Consider the following 16854-nt stretch of genomic DNA (forward strand, 5'->3'; position numbering starts at 1 on the left):
TCAAAACCTGATTTTGACCAAAGGTAGTAGGCAATCTGTTTGCTTTGGGCCCAATCTCTTTTTAATGATGACTCTTAAGGAGAAGACATTTGTATTGTAAGAAGACTGTTACACTAAGATGTAAACACATTTCTGCGATCAGGATTCTCTACCGTTCTGAGGGCTGTCCAGGATGATACTCTGCTACAAAATAATGGCCTGATTTAACAACAGCTCTGAGCGTGAAACTCCCATCAAAGTGCCTTGAGTTGAGTGGGTGCAGAATTGGGTGCTCCAAGTGCTTCACAATAATTAGGAATCTTGGCTGCTGGGTAGATGAAAAAGGGCCAGTGAATACAATATAAAACTCATCTCTTTCCAAAGATCTTACCTCAGATTCAACCTCTTACCATCCACTTAATTCTTTCTCTCTTCCCAACCTCCCTGGGAAGTATGAGGTAGAACGATGCCTGAAGTTAGTTTTGCGTACGTAATTACTTAAATTGAATTAGCAGGGTTTATCTGTCCAAATAATAAAATAATTGTGGTTCTAGAAAGGGTAGTCATCCATACAGATAGATTTCTATTGTGTTAACAAGGCCTGAATCCCTCTCACTAGTGCTAGTAATATATTTTTATATTCTGGACATGATTCCTCCTGAGGTATTACAGACACTCCCCGGGTTATGCAAACCCGACTTACACAAACCCACACTTACAGAAAAAGTTCTGTAAGCGAGGGGTTTTTTTTTGTTTTTTGGGGGGTTTTTTTTGCGTAATTGTCGGGTTTACGTCCCCGACTTACGCAAAATTCGACTTACGCAAGGCGTTCCGGAACAGAACGCTTATGTAAGTTGGGGAGTGTCTGTAATTAATGTATTGATAGGTTAACTTTATTTTGCAGCTGGGAAGCCTCACACAAGTTTCAGCATTCCCTGTGCTTTAAATCTAAATATAAGCTTTTTCGATTGTAAGTGGCTTGGCTTTGTACATTAAATATATCAAAGATGTACTCTCACCACTTTTGTGCAGCTAAGTGTTCAGTTTTACCATTTTCTTGTTAATGCGTAGTTTGTGTCACTGGCCATACTGCCATAGTTAATTTTACTGTGGAAAACTGTTGAATCTCCTTTTTCCTGAAATCTAAAATTGTCTCCACTATTAACTTGATTCTTGATAACATAGCAAAGGAATACATTACATAAACTGTAAGAAGAAAAGGCAGAATGATGAATTTTCAGGGAGTATTGTTTCAAATGATGTCTGGACTTTATTTGTGTTTGAAGTAAGTTGCTTCTCTGGGGTTGTGAGGCACCTCGCTACCGCCTGCTTTTAGCGTGAAGAAGCCTTGTACCGCACCTGCCATGGGTCACTTTCCCAGTGCTACCGGCAACACAAGCACTCCACTATAGGACTCACAGGCCCTGCTATCAGTTTAGCAATAGGCACACTACAGCCCTCCAAGCATCTTCCTGGAGTATCCAGCCACTGGTCTCCTGTATATTCACATATGCATCCGAAGAAGTGGGTTGTAGCCCACGAAAGCTTATGCTCTAATAAATTTGTTAGTCTCTAAGGTGCCACAAGTACTCCTGTTATTTTTGCGGATACAGACTAACACGGCTGCTACTCTGAAACCTGTATATTCACAATATTCATTGAACCATTTCTTCCAAAGTAACAGTACATCCCAGCTTACTGGTTCCAAATCAGATCACTGCTCTGCTTAACTTGCAGCACTTACTTATGTTTATAGTGAAATCAAATAAGTTTATTTAACAAAGCATAGAGAGTCAAGTAGTAACAAGTAGAAATATTGGAAACAAGTGGTTATCTACAAAATTAAATCAGAACACACATTCTAGAACCTCAAATTAATTAACAAGATACTCTCATGTCTATTAGAGTATGGCTTACCCAAAAATCTTGTAGCACTTTATAGCCAGGCTGACACTGTGCCTTTGTTCATGAGTCATGCACACTGTCAGTTTGCCACCTAGGTGAAGGATTCAGTGTGTCTCTTTTCACTCCAAGATATACCAGACCAATCCTTTGTCTTTACTCATAAAAAGGACAATCCCCTAGAGTATATTTTCATCCTGTAGATTCCCCTTCTCATAAATTTTTCAGTTTCTCAATTTGCACCTGATTCAGTATGCAAATAGGCTTACAGTGTGAAGCATACAATACACAAATGGCCAGACAGGAAGATAGATGATAGTTACCTCTTGCCTGAAAGGAACACTTCTGAGGTATGTTACCTCCTGGTGACCTGCCTGAACTCCAAGATCTTAAAAGCATAATTTTTAGTATGGATACATAACTCATTAAGCATTATCCATCCATACATTTTGCAATCATCATCATGACCAGTTGGCTACTGGCTCTCAATAGAGACCTCACATACCACCCTTTGGGGAACTGTTATGCATATGCCCATCCCAGGGATCCCTGTAAAACCATATACACCCCCTGTGCCTTCTGCCAGTGGGCACCACGGGTTCCCTGGATCACAGTTGATTCCTCTAGTTCAGTTATTCTGTTCATATATTGCACATTTATTTTACACTGGCTGTATAAAATGATTGTCCTGCAGAATGTTGTCAGATTTTGACAGTTCCTATTCAGTCCTCTGGGATTAAGTCTAATCCATTATAAAGGAAATATTAAGCATCTAACCCATGAGGGATTCTAAATTGTCTGCTAGTCCTAATGTGTGGATGCCCTTCTGATGTGAAGGTGCTATATAGCTGTTAGACCAGTTGTTTTCAACCTGTGATCCATGGACCCTAGGGATCCACAGACTACATCTAAGACTTCCAAAGTGGTCTACACCTCCATTTGAAATTCTTACGGGACCGCAAATGAAAAAAGATTGAAAACCACTGTGTTAGACCAACTCAATTCTCTTGTTAATAAATGGCAAATTTACGTTTTTTGTAAAATACAGAATATTTTATATAAGCCTCACTCACAAAGTGCCCTCTTTTCAATAATATCTATTTAGACTGAATGTTCTATAAAATATTTGAAAATTCATAAATATGAGGAGGGTTTATTCACTGGGGGTTTGTTGACAGATATGAAGTCTTGTTGGAAGAGTTTGGGTAACTTAGTTGCCTTTTTGCCAAACTCTCCATTTCTCACGAGCCCCTGTTTAATCTTAAATATATACAAATACTTTGCACTTGTATAGCATTTTCATTCATTCATTTCAGTGCTTTACAAAGCTCTCCAGGAGTCTTTATCTACATTTTTTACAGATGGATAATCTTTGGCCAGAAAGGTTAATTGGCTTAGCTTGTGTCGCAAAGGAGCTCCATAGTGGAGCCAGCATAGACCTCCTGACACCCAATCTTATACTCTGTCTATTTGAGCTTACTGCCTCACTAGTGTGTTAAGATTAAGACAAGTTTTCCAATAACTATTCCATTGCTTTATGGACACCTTTTTTCGGCCTTCAGTAGCTCAGCCGTCTGAGCTCTTCACTGAAAAACTTCCTTCGGTGTAATGGAAGAAGTTTATGTAGTACGCTGTAATTTGACGGTATAATAATAAAGCGGTGGTGTTCTGGCTTACGTGTTTTAAAATGATGGATTACAAATTTACACCAGTAGTAAAGTCTGCTGCTTTAATGCTTATGATGGGGAAGTCTCCTACATGGAATATGAACGGTAAAAGCTTGATAAAATATTTCAGTACATATTTGGACATTTAAAAAAAAAGTCAATAAAATTACGTTAATCCTTTTTATGATAAAAAGATAATAAATGACCTTTCACATAAGGCTGACTGTCTTCATTGGCCTTGATTATTCTACATGGAAATGTAGTAACTCTAGCAGAATTTAATGCCCCGGGTGACTAAAATATAGTGGGAGTCCTACTTCAGAGATATATTGTACAAAAGAAGAATGCAGCAACAACCCTACTGTATGTATCCCCAAAGCATTCGGTGTAAAGACATTATCTAATATATTCTAATGCCTTTAAAATAGCCTTTATAAAACACTGACAAATAATTGTTTTTCTAATATAGTTTTCTACTTTAAAATTTATGTAGACTGTAACTGCCAAAGCAAACTTTAATCAATGCGTTCTCATTTTTGGAGAATAAAAAGTGGGAGGAAGGAGTTCATAATTGCTAATAGCTGATAACGCTAGAAGTATCACTAATTTAGCAGTGGCTTTTTTGTTTCTGTAGGTTTATTGCTACATACAGTATTTAAAATCATGCAGTCGTATTATTTTTGTTAAAACAGAAAATGTTCCCATTACTGTGCAGTGTTTTTCAAAAAACAAATGTATAGGTATCATCACTAGTTAAGGATGTAATTTTGGAATGAGTGTAAATAATGAACAGTTGAAATTCAATAGCCATTCTTGCATTTTTCTCTCTACTGAACATGGATTTTTGTCATTGAAATACATTATTTTATAGCTACAAGAGGTGAAATCCAGAACCTATTGAATTCAATGGGAGTTTTGACACTCTGGTGGGGCCAGGATTTCACCAAAGGAATATAACAAAACTTTGTACATTTCTACTTTGTTTCCCACGCCATTCTGTGCTACCCAGTTTACTTCTGTGCATCATTAAATGGACACAGTTGTCCCTGCTTTTTAAAGTTGGCTGTTGTCCAAGCTCCTCCATCTCAATTATTTTGCAGAAATATAGCGGCCTTTCTCAGTCTCTACCCTTGGGAAAAAATACATTACAAGCCAGACTACTTCTCAATGAATCATACTTCTAGAAAGACAGCTAGAAACTTGACCACTTTTCCATATTTTTTTGTTCCTTTGTATCATGTCCGGAACTGGGGCCGCAATTTACAAAAATGGGTGCCTTGAGTTAGACTCAGAAGTCCAGAGTTAAACCACCCATTTTTTAAAATCTTGGACTGGTCCTCCAAGTACTTCCATTCTTAACAAGCCTGCAAGGATTGAAATGTCATCTACTGATTTTATAATTCTAGGTCTAGATAACTAGCTAAGTACAGCAATTATTCTAATTAATTTTTATTCACATTTTATCTTGAGGTTCTGTTTATAATACTCTATGAAGTGGTAATAAATTATTAATACATGTTTTAATAAATGGTCAATGGATTGCTATATTCCAACAACATGGCTTTCAAACCTTACTGATGTTCTTATAATCATAGTACACCTCTACCCCGATATAACGCGACCCGATATAACATGAATTTGGATATAACACGGTAAAGCAGTCCTCGGGGAGGGGGGCAGGGCTGCGCACTCCGGTGGATCAAAGGAAGTTCGATATAACGCGGTTTCTCCTATAACGCGGTAAGATTTTTTGGCTCCCGAGGACAGCGTTATATCGAGGTAGAGGTGTAATTACACATAACCAACAAATACTACTCATGTCTGTAACACGTTTATAACATCTATTACTTATTTCCTCTTTTTATAAAGTATTGTTCACTTGGAATATTAATATTAAAGTATTTTTTATCTTTTGCTACTTAGCAGGTGAGAAAGCAGTAAAACCTAGTGAACAACATTCTCTGCACAGACCATGATCAAGTGCTCTAATTTAATTAGCACTATTCTACTCTATTTATCTAAACTTTTAACCACACTCATCCCCATCAAATCTGACCACTCAATAGAATTATCACCATCATAATATAAAAGTCCATATAAGTCTCCAACTTCCTCATTCCTTCCTGCTAAGGCAGCTGGGAGATTTTTTCAGTGGCCCCTCCCACTTTTAAACTTCATGTTCTTTGTTTTTTGTTGTGAACATGGGAATTGAAAGTTGAAGAGGTAAGTTTTAGACTTCTCTTTGAAAGTGGTGAGATTGTGGTCCCTCCCACCCCTGCCAGAATTGAATTCCATTGTATTGAGCCAGCTGATGAGAAAGTTTTGTCTTATACTTTCCTGAGCTTTGTCCTCCAGGCTGACAATTTTATAATTTTTGAGAAACCTAGTAGCCTCTGAAGATTATTGGCATGGGGAAGAGAGAGCGAGGGGGGTCTTACAGATATCTTGGTCCAACACAGCAAACTAAAACTGCCTGAGGTCAGATAATAATGGTTCCTTCTGGCCTTAAATCTATGAATCTGTAATGCTACTAAGGAAAACTTTAGAGTTAAGTCTTCCCAAAATGAAATGTTCCTTACTTGATGTGAAAATGAGTGCCAACGCTAGAGAATAAACAACAACAAACTGTAGTCATCTGTCTTTTAAATACGATGTGGAAATAGAGTAAAATCAAAGATCTATACGTCAGAGAAAAGAAATCTAAAGAAAGCCAATCCATTAGATAAAAAAAAGCTAGTCCAGCGGTAACATGCATGTTAAAGGTTTATTTGTGCCATGTTTTGGGGTTTTACATTTCAGAAGGCCAATGAAATGATTGCAAAATCAGAGTGGTATTCATAGATTTTAAGGCAAGAAGGGACCTTCTGGTCTGACTTCCTGCATAACACAGGCTGTAGAATCTTACCAAGTGATTTCTGCCTCAGACCCATACCTTCTGTTGGAACCATAGCATATATTTCAGAAAAACATCCATTCTTGATTTAAAGGTGAATCCGTGACATTCCAAAATAAGTTATTTCAATGGTTAATTGCATTCATTATTAAAATTGTACACTTTATTTCTAATCTGAATTTGTTTAGCTTCAGTGTTTTGTGCTCCTTCCAACTCTGTACAAGTAAACATCCCCCTTCCTCTATCTCTGAAATTACTTGGGGGGGGGGGGTCTCAAAGGGCAAAAAGCCCTTTTCTTCCAGCCACGCTGGACAAGGACCCACAGCACAGTTTCTAAGCATCTGCACAGGAAAATAACTTAATCTTACTATGGAAGTTAAGGAAAACCATGCCTTTATATATCTACATAAGAGTTCTTATAGCAATAAGTCAGCATGGCCCCAAAAGAAATATAATTGGAACCAGAAAATCCAGAAAAATCATAGAAGCTACATAGCACTGGAGTTGAATAGTGGAAGTGGTTCATGAGTTTCAGGCAGCTGCATGCTAGTTGTATATAAAGAGACAAGTCCAGGCAGCACAACACCTGTCCAGCTAACTTGACACATCAGACATTCTTATGGGAATGTCAGCAGTGTGCCATAGATCCATACGACAATACAGATTTATTTAGATAGTGATCTCTCACCAAAGCACTCAGGGCACTATCCAATTAACAGAACAATTAAAAGGATGGTATTTTATTTCGTTTTTTAAGTGCGAAAACAAATAAGTGGGGGATTTAAGAGAACAAAACCCCTCATCCCCATGAGCTTTGCATTGTATTCTTATTTCTGATTTTTAGGAGAAGATGAATAATTCTTCAAATCCCAGAAAACGTGCATCTTATTTTTTTCACTTTTGTGGGAAACCGGATACGCTACAGCGATGAGTGCTATAGTAATATCTGAGATTCATAGATTTTTAAGGACAGATGGAACCATTACAGTCATCTTGTCTGTTCTCATGCACAGCATAGACCATAGAATTTCACCCAATAATTCTGGCATTAAGCCCGTAATTTATTGCTAAGGTATCTTTAGAGACACAGACATTTCCATTCCTTCAATCACAACAACTTAGAGTATCAGATGGATTTTTTGATTGTGACTATCTCCTGATGTGCTATTTATGTAAGGATGCTTGCTATGGAAGTTGTTCTATGTACTGTTCTCAACATTAAGAGCTGACAATTTAACAAGCAGAGAGTTTCCTGACATGCTACTTACAGCAAATTCTGTGGCCTGTTATGGATTTCCTTTTCTTCCTCTCTCCATCTTAGAGAAATATTGGTATATAATAAGGCCTTATTTATTTTTGAAATGTTCTCTTTTTTTTTAACTGTTGCGTGCAGCCCCTTCAACTCTCTTATCTATGGTTATGAGGAGTGTTTCATGCAGCGTTATGACTCATTTCAGTAACACCTCTTGTGTGAAAGGACCCATTAAGATTCCTGGTCAAAAAAATTGAATGGGGTTATGCTCCAGATATCCTTCCTTTGCTCTTTCTTTGTGTTGGTTGGAGATTGTTCCATCTCTTTGGGACAGTCTGTGTGAAATCCCCAAACTGTGCAACTGCAGGGGCCTTAATAAACACAAGATTTATTAATATTGGAGACAGAAAACTAGAGAAACAGACTGTGTAACATACATCATCTGAAATGCTGCAAAAGATCATCTAGATGGGTGCCCTTAGTGACGTTACAAGAAAGTAAACAATATCTTGCATTTCTAAAAATGTCATCCATTCTGAATGAGCTTCTCTCTTTCTCCCCTCTGACCGTTTTTGACAACCAGCAAGTCAGAGACAGCTTCTGGTACACCTCTACCCCGTTATAACGCTGTCCTCGGGAGCCAAAAAATCTTACCACGTTATAGGTGAAACCACGTTATATCGAACTTGCTTTGATGTCCTGAAGCATGCAGCCCCACCCCCCCGGAGCGCTGCTTTACCGTGTTATATCCGAATTTGTGTTATATCGGGTCGCGTTATATTGGGGTAAAGGTGTATTAAGTGTCTTGACATATTCCCTGGTCTGTATTTCCTGGGATGCTTCAGTTAAACTTTTCAGGTTACTTTGCTCTTCCGCCTGCATTCTCATTCAGAAAGCTATTACATACATGTACCTAGTGATTAAATGAATTGCATGTGAAATATCCCTCATGCATTGCAAATCCATCCAAAATTGTGCTCACTACTTGGGAGAAACTGTTTCAGTTTTGATTTTCCTTTACAGCGTAAAGTTCTTTTGAAGTTGTATATGCACAATAGTTATTACTCACTCTTGTTTCACATTTTATTTCCATACCATACTATACCTGAAAGGCTGTCTGCTGTTCATTCTAGCCTGTTTGACCATGCTTTTACACGTTCAATTGTTCTAGCTAGAGGTGTAAACCTGAATGTAATTCGCTGTTTGTACTAAATCTGAGTTCAAAGAGAGGGCTTTCCACTTGTGTATAATTTTCTCAGTATCAATTCACCTGCAACATTAATTCTGCTGTTTCCTAATTTTTGGGGGTTTGATTTTGCAATCTTAACATTCTTTTAAGGTAAGTTTTTGGAGTGTAATTTCCTACGTTTTTTCTTTTTTAAAGTTAAATTGAAAATACAAATTACGTCATGTGGAACCATGCTGACACCCCCCACCCCCAATCAGTCTCAGTGGATTTGGGATCTTCAGCTCCACAGCACAGTTCTCTACCCCTTGAGCTAACAGAGTGATTGATAGCAACAGCAGGCTCTTATCTTCTATGTGGACCTACCACTACAAAGGAATGACATGCACACTTTGCCAGTGCGTTTTACTGCTGTTTGTTAGTCAGCAACGGTATGTTCAGGAAATCCTGAGTTCTACTGCAAATTCTGTAGGGGAATTACAGCCCCTTCTGCTGCTGTCCTCCCACCCATCCTTCTCTTTGGCTCCTGCCCTTTTCCCCACCTCACCACTGCTCTTAATCTCCCACATCTATGGCTCATCTATTGCTTTTGTCTCCCCTTCCTTACTGGTTCCGTCTCATTACTCCTCATTCCCCAGGCGCCCCATACTTGTTCTTCTCCCCCTCTGCATTTGAGTCAGGTAACTTCCTCCTCCTGATCACTGTCTGGACACCAGCAAGGGGAGCATTGAGAGCACAGGTGTCTTAGTTCCTATGCCTGACACCATAACAGCCCTGGACAATTGTGAGGAGCAGTTGCTCTGTGGGGATGGTGCATGTGCAGTCCAGCAGGCATGTAGGAATTATGAGGGGATGGACCATGTTCATTCCCGATGGAATCTTTAGAGAAATTTAGCTGGAAAATTAACAAGTCTCTACTGAGCATGTGTAAACTAAGATTTTTTTTCTGAGCCTTATAAATTGCCAGATTAGAGCACATATTCATGGAGATGGTGAACAGCAAATCCCTGACATCAGTGTGACCCATTGCCAAATTTAATGTCTCTTCTCTGACATATGGAGGCACTACAGCTGGTCAAACAAACAAACAAATGTTAACATGGGCAAAACATTTTTCCTAAGTTTGTTCTTGCAAACCGCTAAACCACTTTATCAAAAACTTAGAAAAAAAGAAAAATCAGCCTGAGGCAGACACCCAATATGGAAAATTGTAGTCTGAGAATAAATTTGGAAAAGTTATAACTGGAAAACAGGGTCTTATACTGAAAAGTATTGGGCAATGGTAACCATAGGTGTTGCTCTCTGCACAGCATGTGATACATTGAAAGATTGGCATTAATCTTTAATATAAACGCAAACCTTTACTAGCTCTGTTGCATGTGTAAAGCAATATTAAGTCTTGTTAATTCCTGCACTGAGATTATTTAGCAGCATGATCACTGCTTCAAACCTCCCTTCCAAAGAAGTCATAATTTTCTGAAATACATCCGGTCTTACTAGTGCAGGCTAATGTAAGGGATCTCTTTTATATTTCTGTCTCATTGAGAAGGAGTCAGTCAGCTTGTACATAGCCTGTAGAGATGGGGCCAACATTTCACTCAAAAGTCAGAGTCTTGGTTTAAGAAAATCACCGTTAGCTCTTAGTTTGGGGATTCAGTGTTCTCAAAACTTTCAGTGACTATTTCTGGACTTTTGATTTAGCCCCATCCAACTAATTTCAAGATGCCTGAAGAGTAGTCTCAGTGTTTGTGGTCCATGTTTGAAGTTAGGCTACACCCTTCCTACAAACATGGCTTCCCATCTATGCGTGTTCATCTGTCTTGCTCCAGTGTCTTCCTTTGTGCTGCACTAGCTTTCTATCACAACTACTCCCATTCTGTCACCGTTACCTCTACTTTCCTATCCCAACTCCTAAGGCTTATGTAGTTCAGGTCAGTAATTTTTAAAGATTTCGTTGCTCTTAATGAAGAAGGAAGACATATATACAGATAAAACCTAAATGCCAAATCAATAGCTAAAATAAAGTATCTGGTTTCTAAATGATACTACTTACAGAATTATCCAGTTAATCTTAATCAAAATGGTGGCGATCTTTATTTAAACCTGGTAAAGACTGGGTCATTCCCATAGTTAATAGATATACCAGAGGATTGATGTCCTTTGGTTTCTCTATTCTGTAAGGCCATTAATGAATCATTATCTCTTGCGAGTAATTACTGATCTCTTGAGAGTTGTGGTTTAATTATATAGGAATCATAAGTAGAAGCTAGGGTTAGGTATTCCAGAGGTAAATGGTAGTACTCTTGGATGCTTTATTGGTGCTTTAAAAATTCTGGACTTTTTGTTTTTGTAGAACTTAATTGCTAAGTAGGTCTGGTAAAATATTAATTGTATTATTGCACATGATAAAAGGTACACTGTTGTGACAGTTACAATCTGCAGGTGTAACAGATCTACACGCTCCAATGTAAAACTTGATTCATTAAACTAAGTGTCCCTTTTTATGAATGTAAAGGCTCATGGAAATCATGCCATATGGCAACATGGTTCATAGGTGTTAGGATCCTTGAGTTATGGATGCTATGAGCTAAATGTTACAGAAGAAGAGACAATAGTCACTATGCATGGGTTTACAGTGGTGTGAATTGTTTGCTCCCATTGGGACAAAGGGGTTCAAATAATTAATGGTAGTATCATGGTTGCTAAAGTCTGTGTGAAATCCCCAAACTGTGCAACTGCAGGGGCCTTAATGGTTGCTAAAGAAGTCCAGTTGTTCTTCTGCACTCTATAACTGTGAAACATGATATCTCTGGAGACTGAGATTTAACTTTCCCAGGAGAAAATATAAAAGCGGAATAAAAGGAATGATTTCTGCTTGAGCAGAATAAACCTGCTTCCACAAACGATTAACACTGCATAATGCAGTAGTAAAGAAGCAAAAGAGATTTCTAATAAAAGCCTAATAACAAATCCCATTACACCATGGTGTATATTTTCCCTTGAAGTGTATTAGAGTTTTATCAAACCTCCCGAATTAGATTTCAGTAGGTTGTGAGCAAAGTCAGCTCAAATGCTTCAAGCGTAGCTGAGCTTTCGCTCCTAACAGCTTGTGCAACATGAAAGTTGTGGGTTTAAGGGTGGGAGGGTTTGTTACTGCAAGTAATAGGCTTCATACAGAGTTTGGGTAATGTTTGTGTCACCGTAGGATAATAGTTTCCTGTAGACTAGGCACTGTAGGGTAATGTGCCACTATATAGTAAAACACCTTATACAGAACATTAAATGTGCTAGATTAGCCTTGCTTTGAGTTGATACAGTGGCTGTTTTGTTGCAACACCCAGCCCTAAAGATAGGATTTACAGAAAGTGGTAGAAATAGGGGAGGCAGCGCGCATTTGATTTTAGTGAAGAGAAGATCATTGAATATTATAAAGTAAAAAGTTTTACTAATTTTTATATTAACAAATAACAGATTGACAGAAGAGCACAGATGTAAGATAATTTTATATGCAAAGTTTAAATATTTTTATTTTAAAACTAATGTTCCTTATGGGGAAAAAAATCTGCTTAGAGTTCTGCAAATTCTGTCTTCAACAAAGGTTTATTACTGTACAGTGGGTTAGCACTCATACATACAGTTCCACTAAAGGGAAAAAAATTGGAATGAAAGTTTTGAGAAGTGAATGAAATCTGATTCATAACATGAGCCTTTTATGAGCTTTTTTTTACTAGGCACAGATTCATGCAGCAATTAAGTTGTTTTCCTAAATTTGTAATTGATTGATTGATTGGCTCACATTTGTGCAGAAATGAACTTCTGGTACAAGGGCCCCCCCCAAAATTTGTTACTTTACAACTCCAATGAGATAAGGTACAACGGTTGTCAAATGTCAACTCTTGGAAGTAAGTTTAGTCTAGTTGTGAATTCTAGCTGCCTTTTAGTTCTATTTTTGTTACATAAGCTGCCAGCTTTAAAAAGTGGCTTAATTTGCTTAGAGGAAAATTATAATAAATCTCCCTTTTCGCTTCCCATCGACTAAAAGATTTTATGGTAAATAAAGTGTATATACCAGTTAAGAATGTAATTATTTCCTTATAAGCCCATTATGTAACCACTTTAAATGTAATACTACTATTACGTACCATTTGTGTAACATTTTATATTTTTCAAACAGCTGTAAAATGTTAATCCTTGCTACAGACCTGTGAGATAGGTCGCTAGCATTATTATTCCTATTTTATGATGTGAAAACTGAGATATACAGAGGCTGACTTGCCTGAAACCACAGTGTGACGAGTTCTTAGCTAACACTGCTATGCTCACTCTGCACTGTCAGTGTTGACCAAATACTCCATGTAATCTAGATAGATCTCCACATTTTGGTAAATATGAAAACGTGTATATACAGCATGGAATGTGATTCTACTTGTTGAATTGTCTCTAAAAATTATTAAAATTGAAGTATACCTACATAATCAAAATGGTGTATATAACATATTTTTTTACATACCTGCAAACAGTGTAGTTACATAAAGGGAAGAGGTCCCTTTCTGTTAACTGCAATCCAATCCATAGTGATTCCTGCTTCATTTATCTGGACTTTTTGGAGGTTTAAATGAACCACTGGCTTCATCCTGCTGCTTAGCTCTTCCAGACCTACTTGAATGATATTTTCTCACCCTCTTTTTAAATCAATATTAATTTAAATGTACAAGATGATGCTATGCGGACTGGTATAAGATTTCTCCACTGTGTCCCACATGCACAATAACATTTAAGTCAATTAAAACTTTTGAAGTCCTTAATGTATTTCCTCCTATAACTGTGTTAGGGTATACAACAGCACTTCCCAAAATAAAATTCTTAATAAAAAGATTGTCAAATAACTTAATGCTTTTTAAAATTCCATACATTGTTTCAGATCATGTCTGATCTTATGATAAATATGTTGACTTAATAATATTTGTAATTATTTCTACTGAATGTATGTGTTGTTTTTTTTCTAGGCGATGGGTAAGGCTCCTATTTGGACGAGAATTCCCACTCCAGGACCTTCTTGTTGTCTGGGATGCTTTATTTGCTGACAGCATCACCCTGGATTTAGTTGACTACATTTTTGTAGCCATGTTATTGTATATTAGAGATGCCTGTAAGTATCAATTATCTTATGATCTTTTTTTTTTTAAGTGCAATCCCAGTTTTTAAAAGAAAAAGGGTGGAGAGCATCAGAAATTTCTGAATTTCATTTTGAAAGTGTTTTGTGTAATTGAAAATTACTTAAAATGCTAACTACAGTAGGAGCCCCTTGTTACCAAATGTGGTCTGATATATTCATGAAAGACATTGAATGTTGGAGTTAAAACCAAGGTTTGTTTTCCAAATAGTATTATCTTTTTTATACAGAGTTGTGAATTACATATATAAAGCAGAGTTATACAGATATGTGCAGAGCTCCACCTTCTGACAAAGCTAACATACTGAAAAAGTCTCCCTTTGTGGAAATATCTTTATGCTGTTCTCATTCATATGAGGAATAGAGAATGCTAAAGGCAATGATCATTTAAGACAACTAATCATAATTTTCTAACATGTATATTTAAGGAAATTTACATATGGAGATAAAATCACGTATATGTTATGTTTATTCTATGGGGGTATATTATTTAAATAACAAATGACTTAAAATTATTTTAACACACACTTCTGAGATTTGCCCAATGGTGAAATCTTTATTGTGCTAATAATGTGCAGTAGATACATCTGAATGTTAGGCTGGGACAAGTAAGAACATCAAAAGTTAAAGTTAACACTCCATCCTTAACTTCTGTCTTTGTGAATGGGGGAAAAAGACACTAAATTATTAATTAAGGAGCTCTTATTTATAAACCAGAACATATTTCTAGTCATTTCAAGATTCTGTTTTTTTAAAAAGGACAACACTAATCACACCTTTCCATAATGAGATGTATTTATGTCGTAAAATATGTATCACTTTTTATTATAAGGACAAGGTAGGTGAGGTAATATCTTCTATTGGACCAACTTCTGCTGGTGAGAGAGAAAGATACTTTCAAGCTCTGTGTGGCTCAACGGCGTGTCTCTCATACCAACAGAAGTTGGTTCAGTAAAAGATATTACCTCACCCACCTCGTCTCTCTCAGATTCAGGGATGGACACAGCTACAATAACACTATACAAATTTTATAGCGCACTTGTGAAAATTTTACACATGCCCATTACCATTAGTTTATAATAATACTTTAGGTCCAACAAAATCTAGGACACACAGTTCCAAACACATCTATGCCTGCTATTTTAGGGTCCAATTCTGCAGATTCTTATGCGTGTGCTTTATACATGCACTAGTTCCACTGACTGTTGTGGGACTACTTGTGTACGTAAAGTTAATCGTGTATAAGCACTAGCAGAATAGGGACCTTAGATTCCTCGTGATGATGCTGCCACTGAACTCATTGTAGCAGTTTTAAAATGCCGGTTTCTGTTTGAGAATGACCTGATTCAAACCTATGATGGTCTATAAAAGTAAATCTAACTGTTGTTCAGATGCATTAAGCGGAAGTAGTCTTGAAAATTTTGCTGGAAAAATGTAGTAACAGATTTTTTAAAAAATCAATATTTTATTTATTACTAAAAAAGGATGGTGTGGGAAAGTGGTTTGTGCACACATGAGCACTCCCTAAACTTTTGGTTTCTTGCAAACTTAGACACGAACACTGGTATGAAGTAGCTATGAACTGAAATAGTGTTCTGAGAATCAGTATGGAATCAGCATATCAGGCTCCTCTTTTACTTTTCAGTTCCCATGACTAGTACAGCCACTATAAGTAGCTTTTACAAATGGGAGCTAGTTTGCCAAAGCCAGATATACTGAATTTCTAATTGATGGCAGGGCACCTTTGCTGTTTAAGGAAACATAAATATAAAAATAAATAACTTACATTCATGTAGACATTTTTAATTATTTTTAAGCTTACGAAGGTGGTACAGCAATGTAGCCAGACATAAGTACAGAATACACTGTCAAACCCAGACTCAAAATAAGTATGGAAGCTTTTCACATTTCGTGACTTTATGGAGAAAGAGTGTCTGTGGATCAATACTCCATATGCTTTTACAGTTTTCAGCAATTTTTTTTATCATTGCTAGTAACTGAGCTTTGAGGAGAAAACAAAACATTTTAGGAGTTTTATGATACCAATTTCTGTTCTGAAATTTTTTCAAGCAAATATTGTGGAAAAACTTCCATTTGAAGTATTAATCTGTTAGGGTTTTGTTTTGTTTTAATTAAAAATACCCAATAATAATTATCCATCCTTTAAATGAATGGACTGGAAAGTTTGAAATTTAAAACTCTATAAATTTTAAACAATGAGAGTTAATATTAGAAGTTCTTAAACAAACTGAATTATTGCAAAGCCAACCACAACCTATGATAAAGCTGTAATAATGACAAGATTTTCATGTATAAAGTAGTTCTTAAATACTGTGCATGTTAGATTTTTTTAAATAGTCTTTGTTTGTTTTTTGTTCTTGCTGCCATACATACAGTATTTTGTTTTCTTGCTCTCAAGAGCATGGCTTCAAGAAACTCTATTTCTGCTATAATTTTATCCTTTATTTTAAAAATAGACTAGATATGAAGTAAAAAATTTAGATTGTTACATATAGTACCTATGAAAAATGTGGTTGTAATGACATGATCATTCAGAAGATTACAAATATTTAAGCATGTTCATGAAGTTCCGATTCTCAAACCTGCCCTGCACAGATGCACCTCTGTACACATGCAAAGCCCCATCAGTCCATGATCGTCTGCACAGGCTGACAGAGCCCACAATTAATGTCCAATTTCAGGATCAAGGCCTAATGCATTTTTGTGGTCATAAAAATTATCTGCCATTTTGTGGAAAAATTCATGCACAACATCAAAGGTATTTTCCTATTTGTTAAATCT

General features: G+C 36.8%; 1 protein-coding gene across 1 annotated transcript in view; it reads left to right on the forward strand.

Annotated features, from left to right (window-relative positions):
- TBC1D5 (TBC1 domain family member 5) overlaps window positions 1–16854 on the forward strand; it is a 491706-nt gene that overhangs the window by 350718 nt on the left and 124134 nt on the right. The window contains exon 16 of the mRNA XM_065398859.1: window positions 13886–14028. Within this exon, the coding sequence (XP_065254931.1) occupies window positions 13886–14028 (143 nt within the window). The remainder of the gene's footprint in view (window positions 1–13885; window positions 14029–16854) is intronic.

Source organism: Emys orbicularis, chromosome 2, assembly GCF_028017835.1.
Source record: "Emys orbicularis isolate rEmyOrb1 chromosome 2, rEmyOrb1.hap1, whole genome shotgun sequence".
In the NCBI taxonomy this organism is placed as follows: Eukaryota; Metazoa; Chordata; order Testudines; family Emydidae; genus Emys; species Emys orbicularis.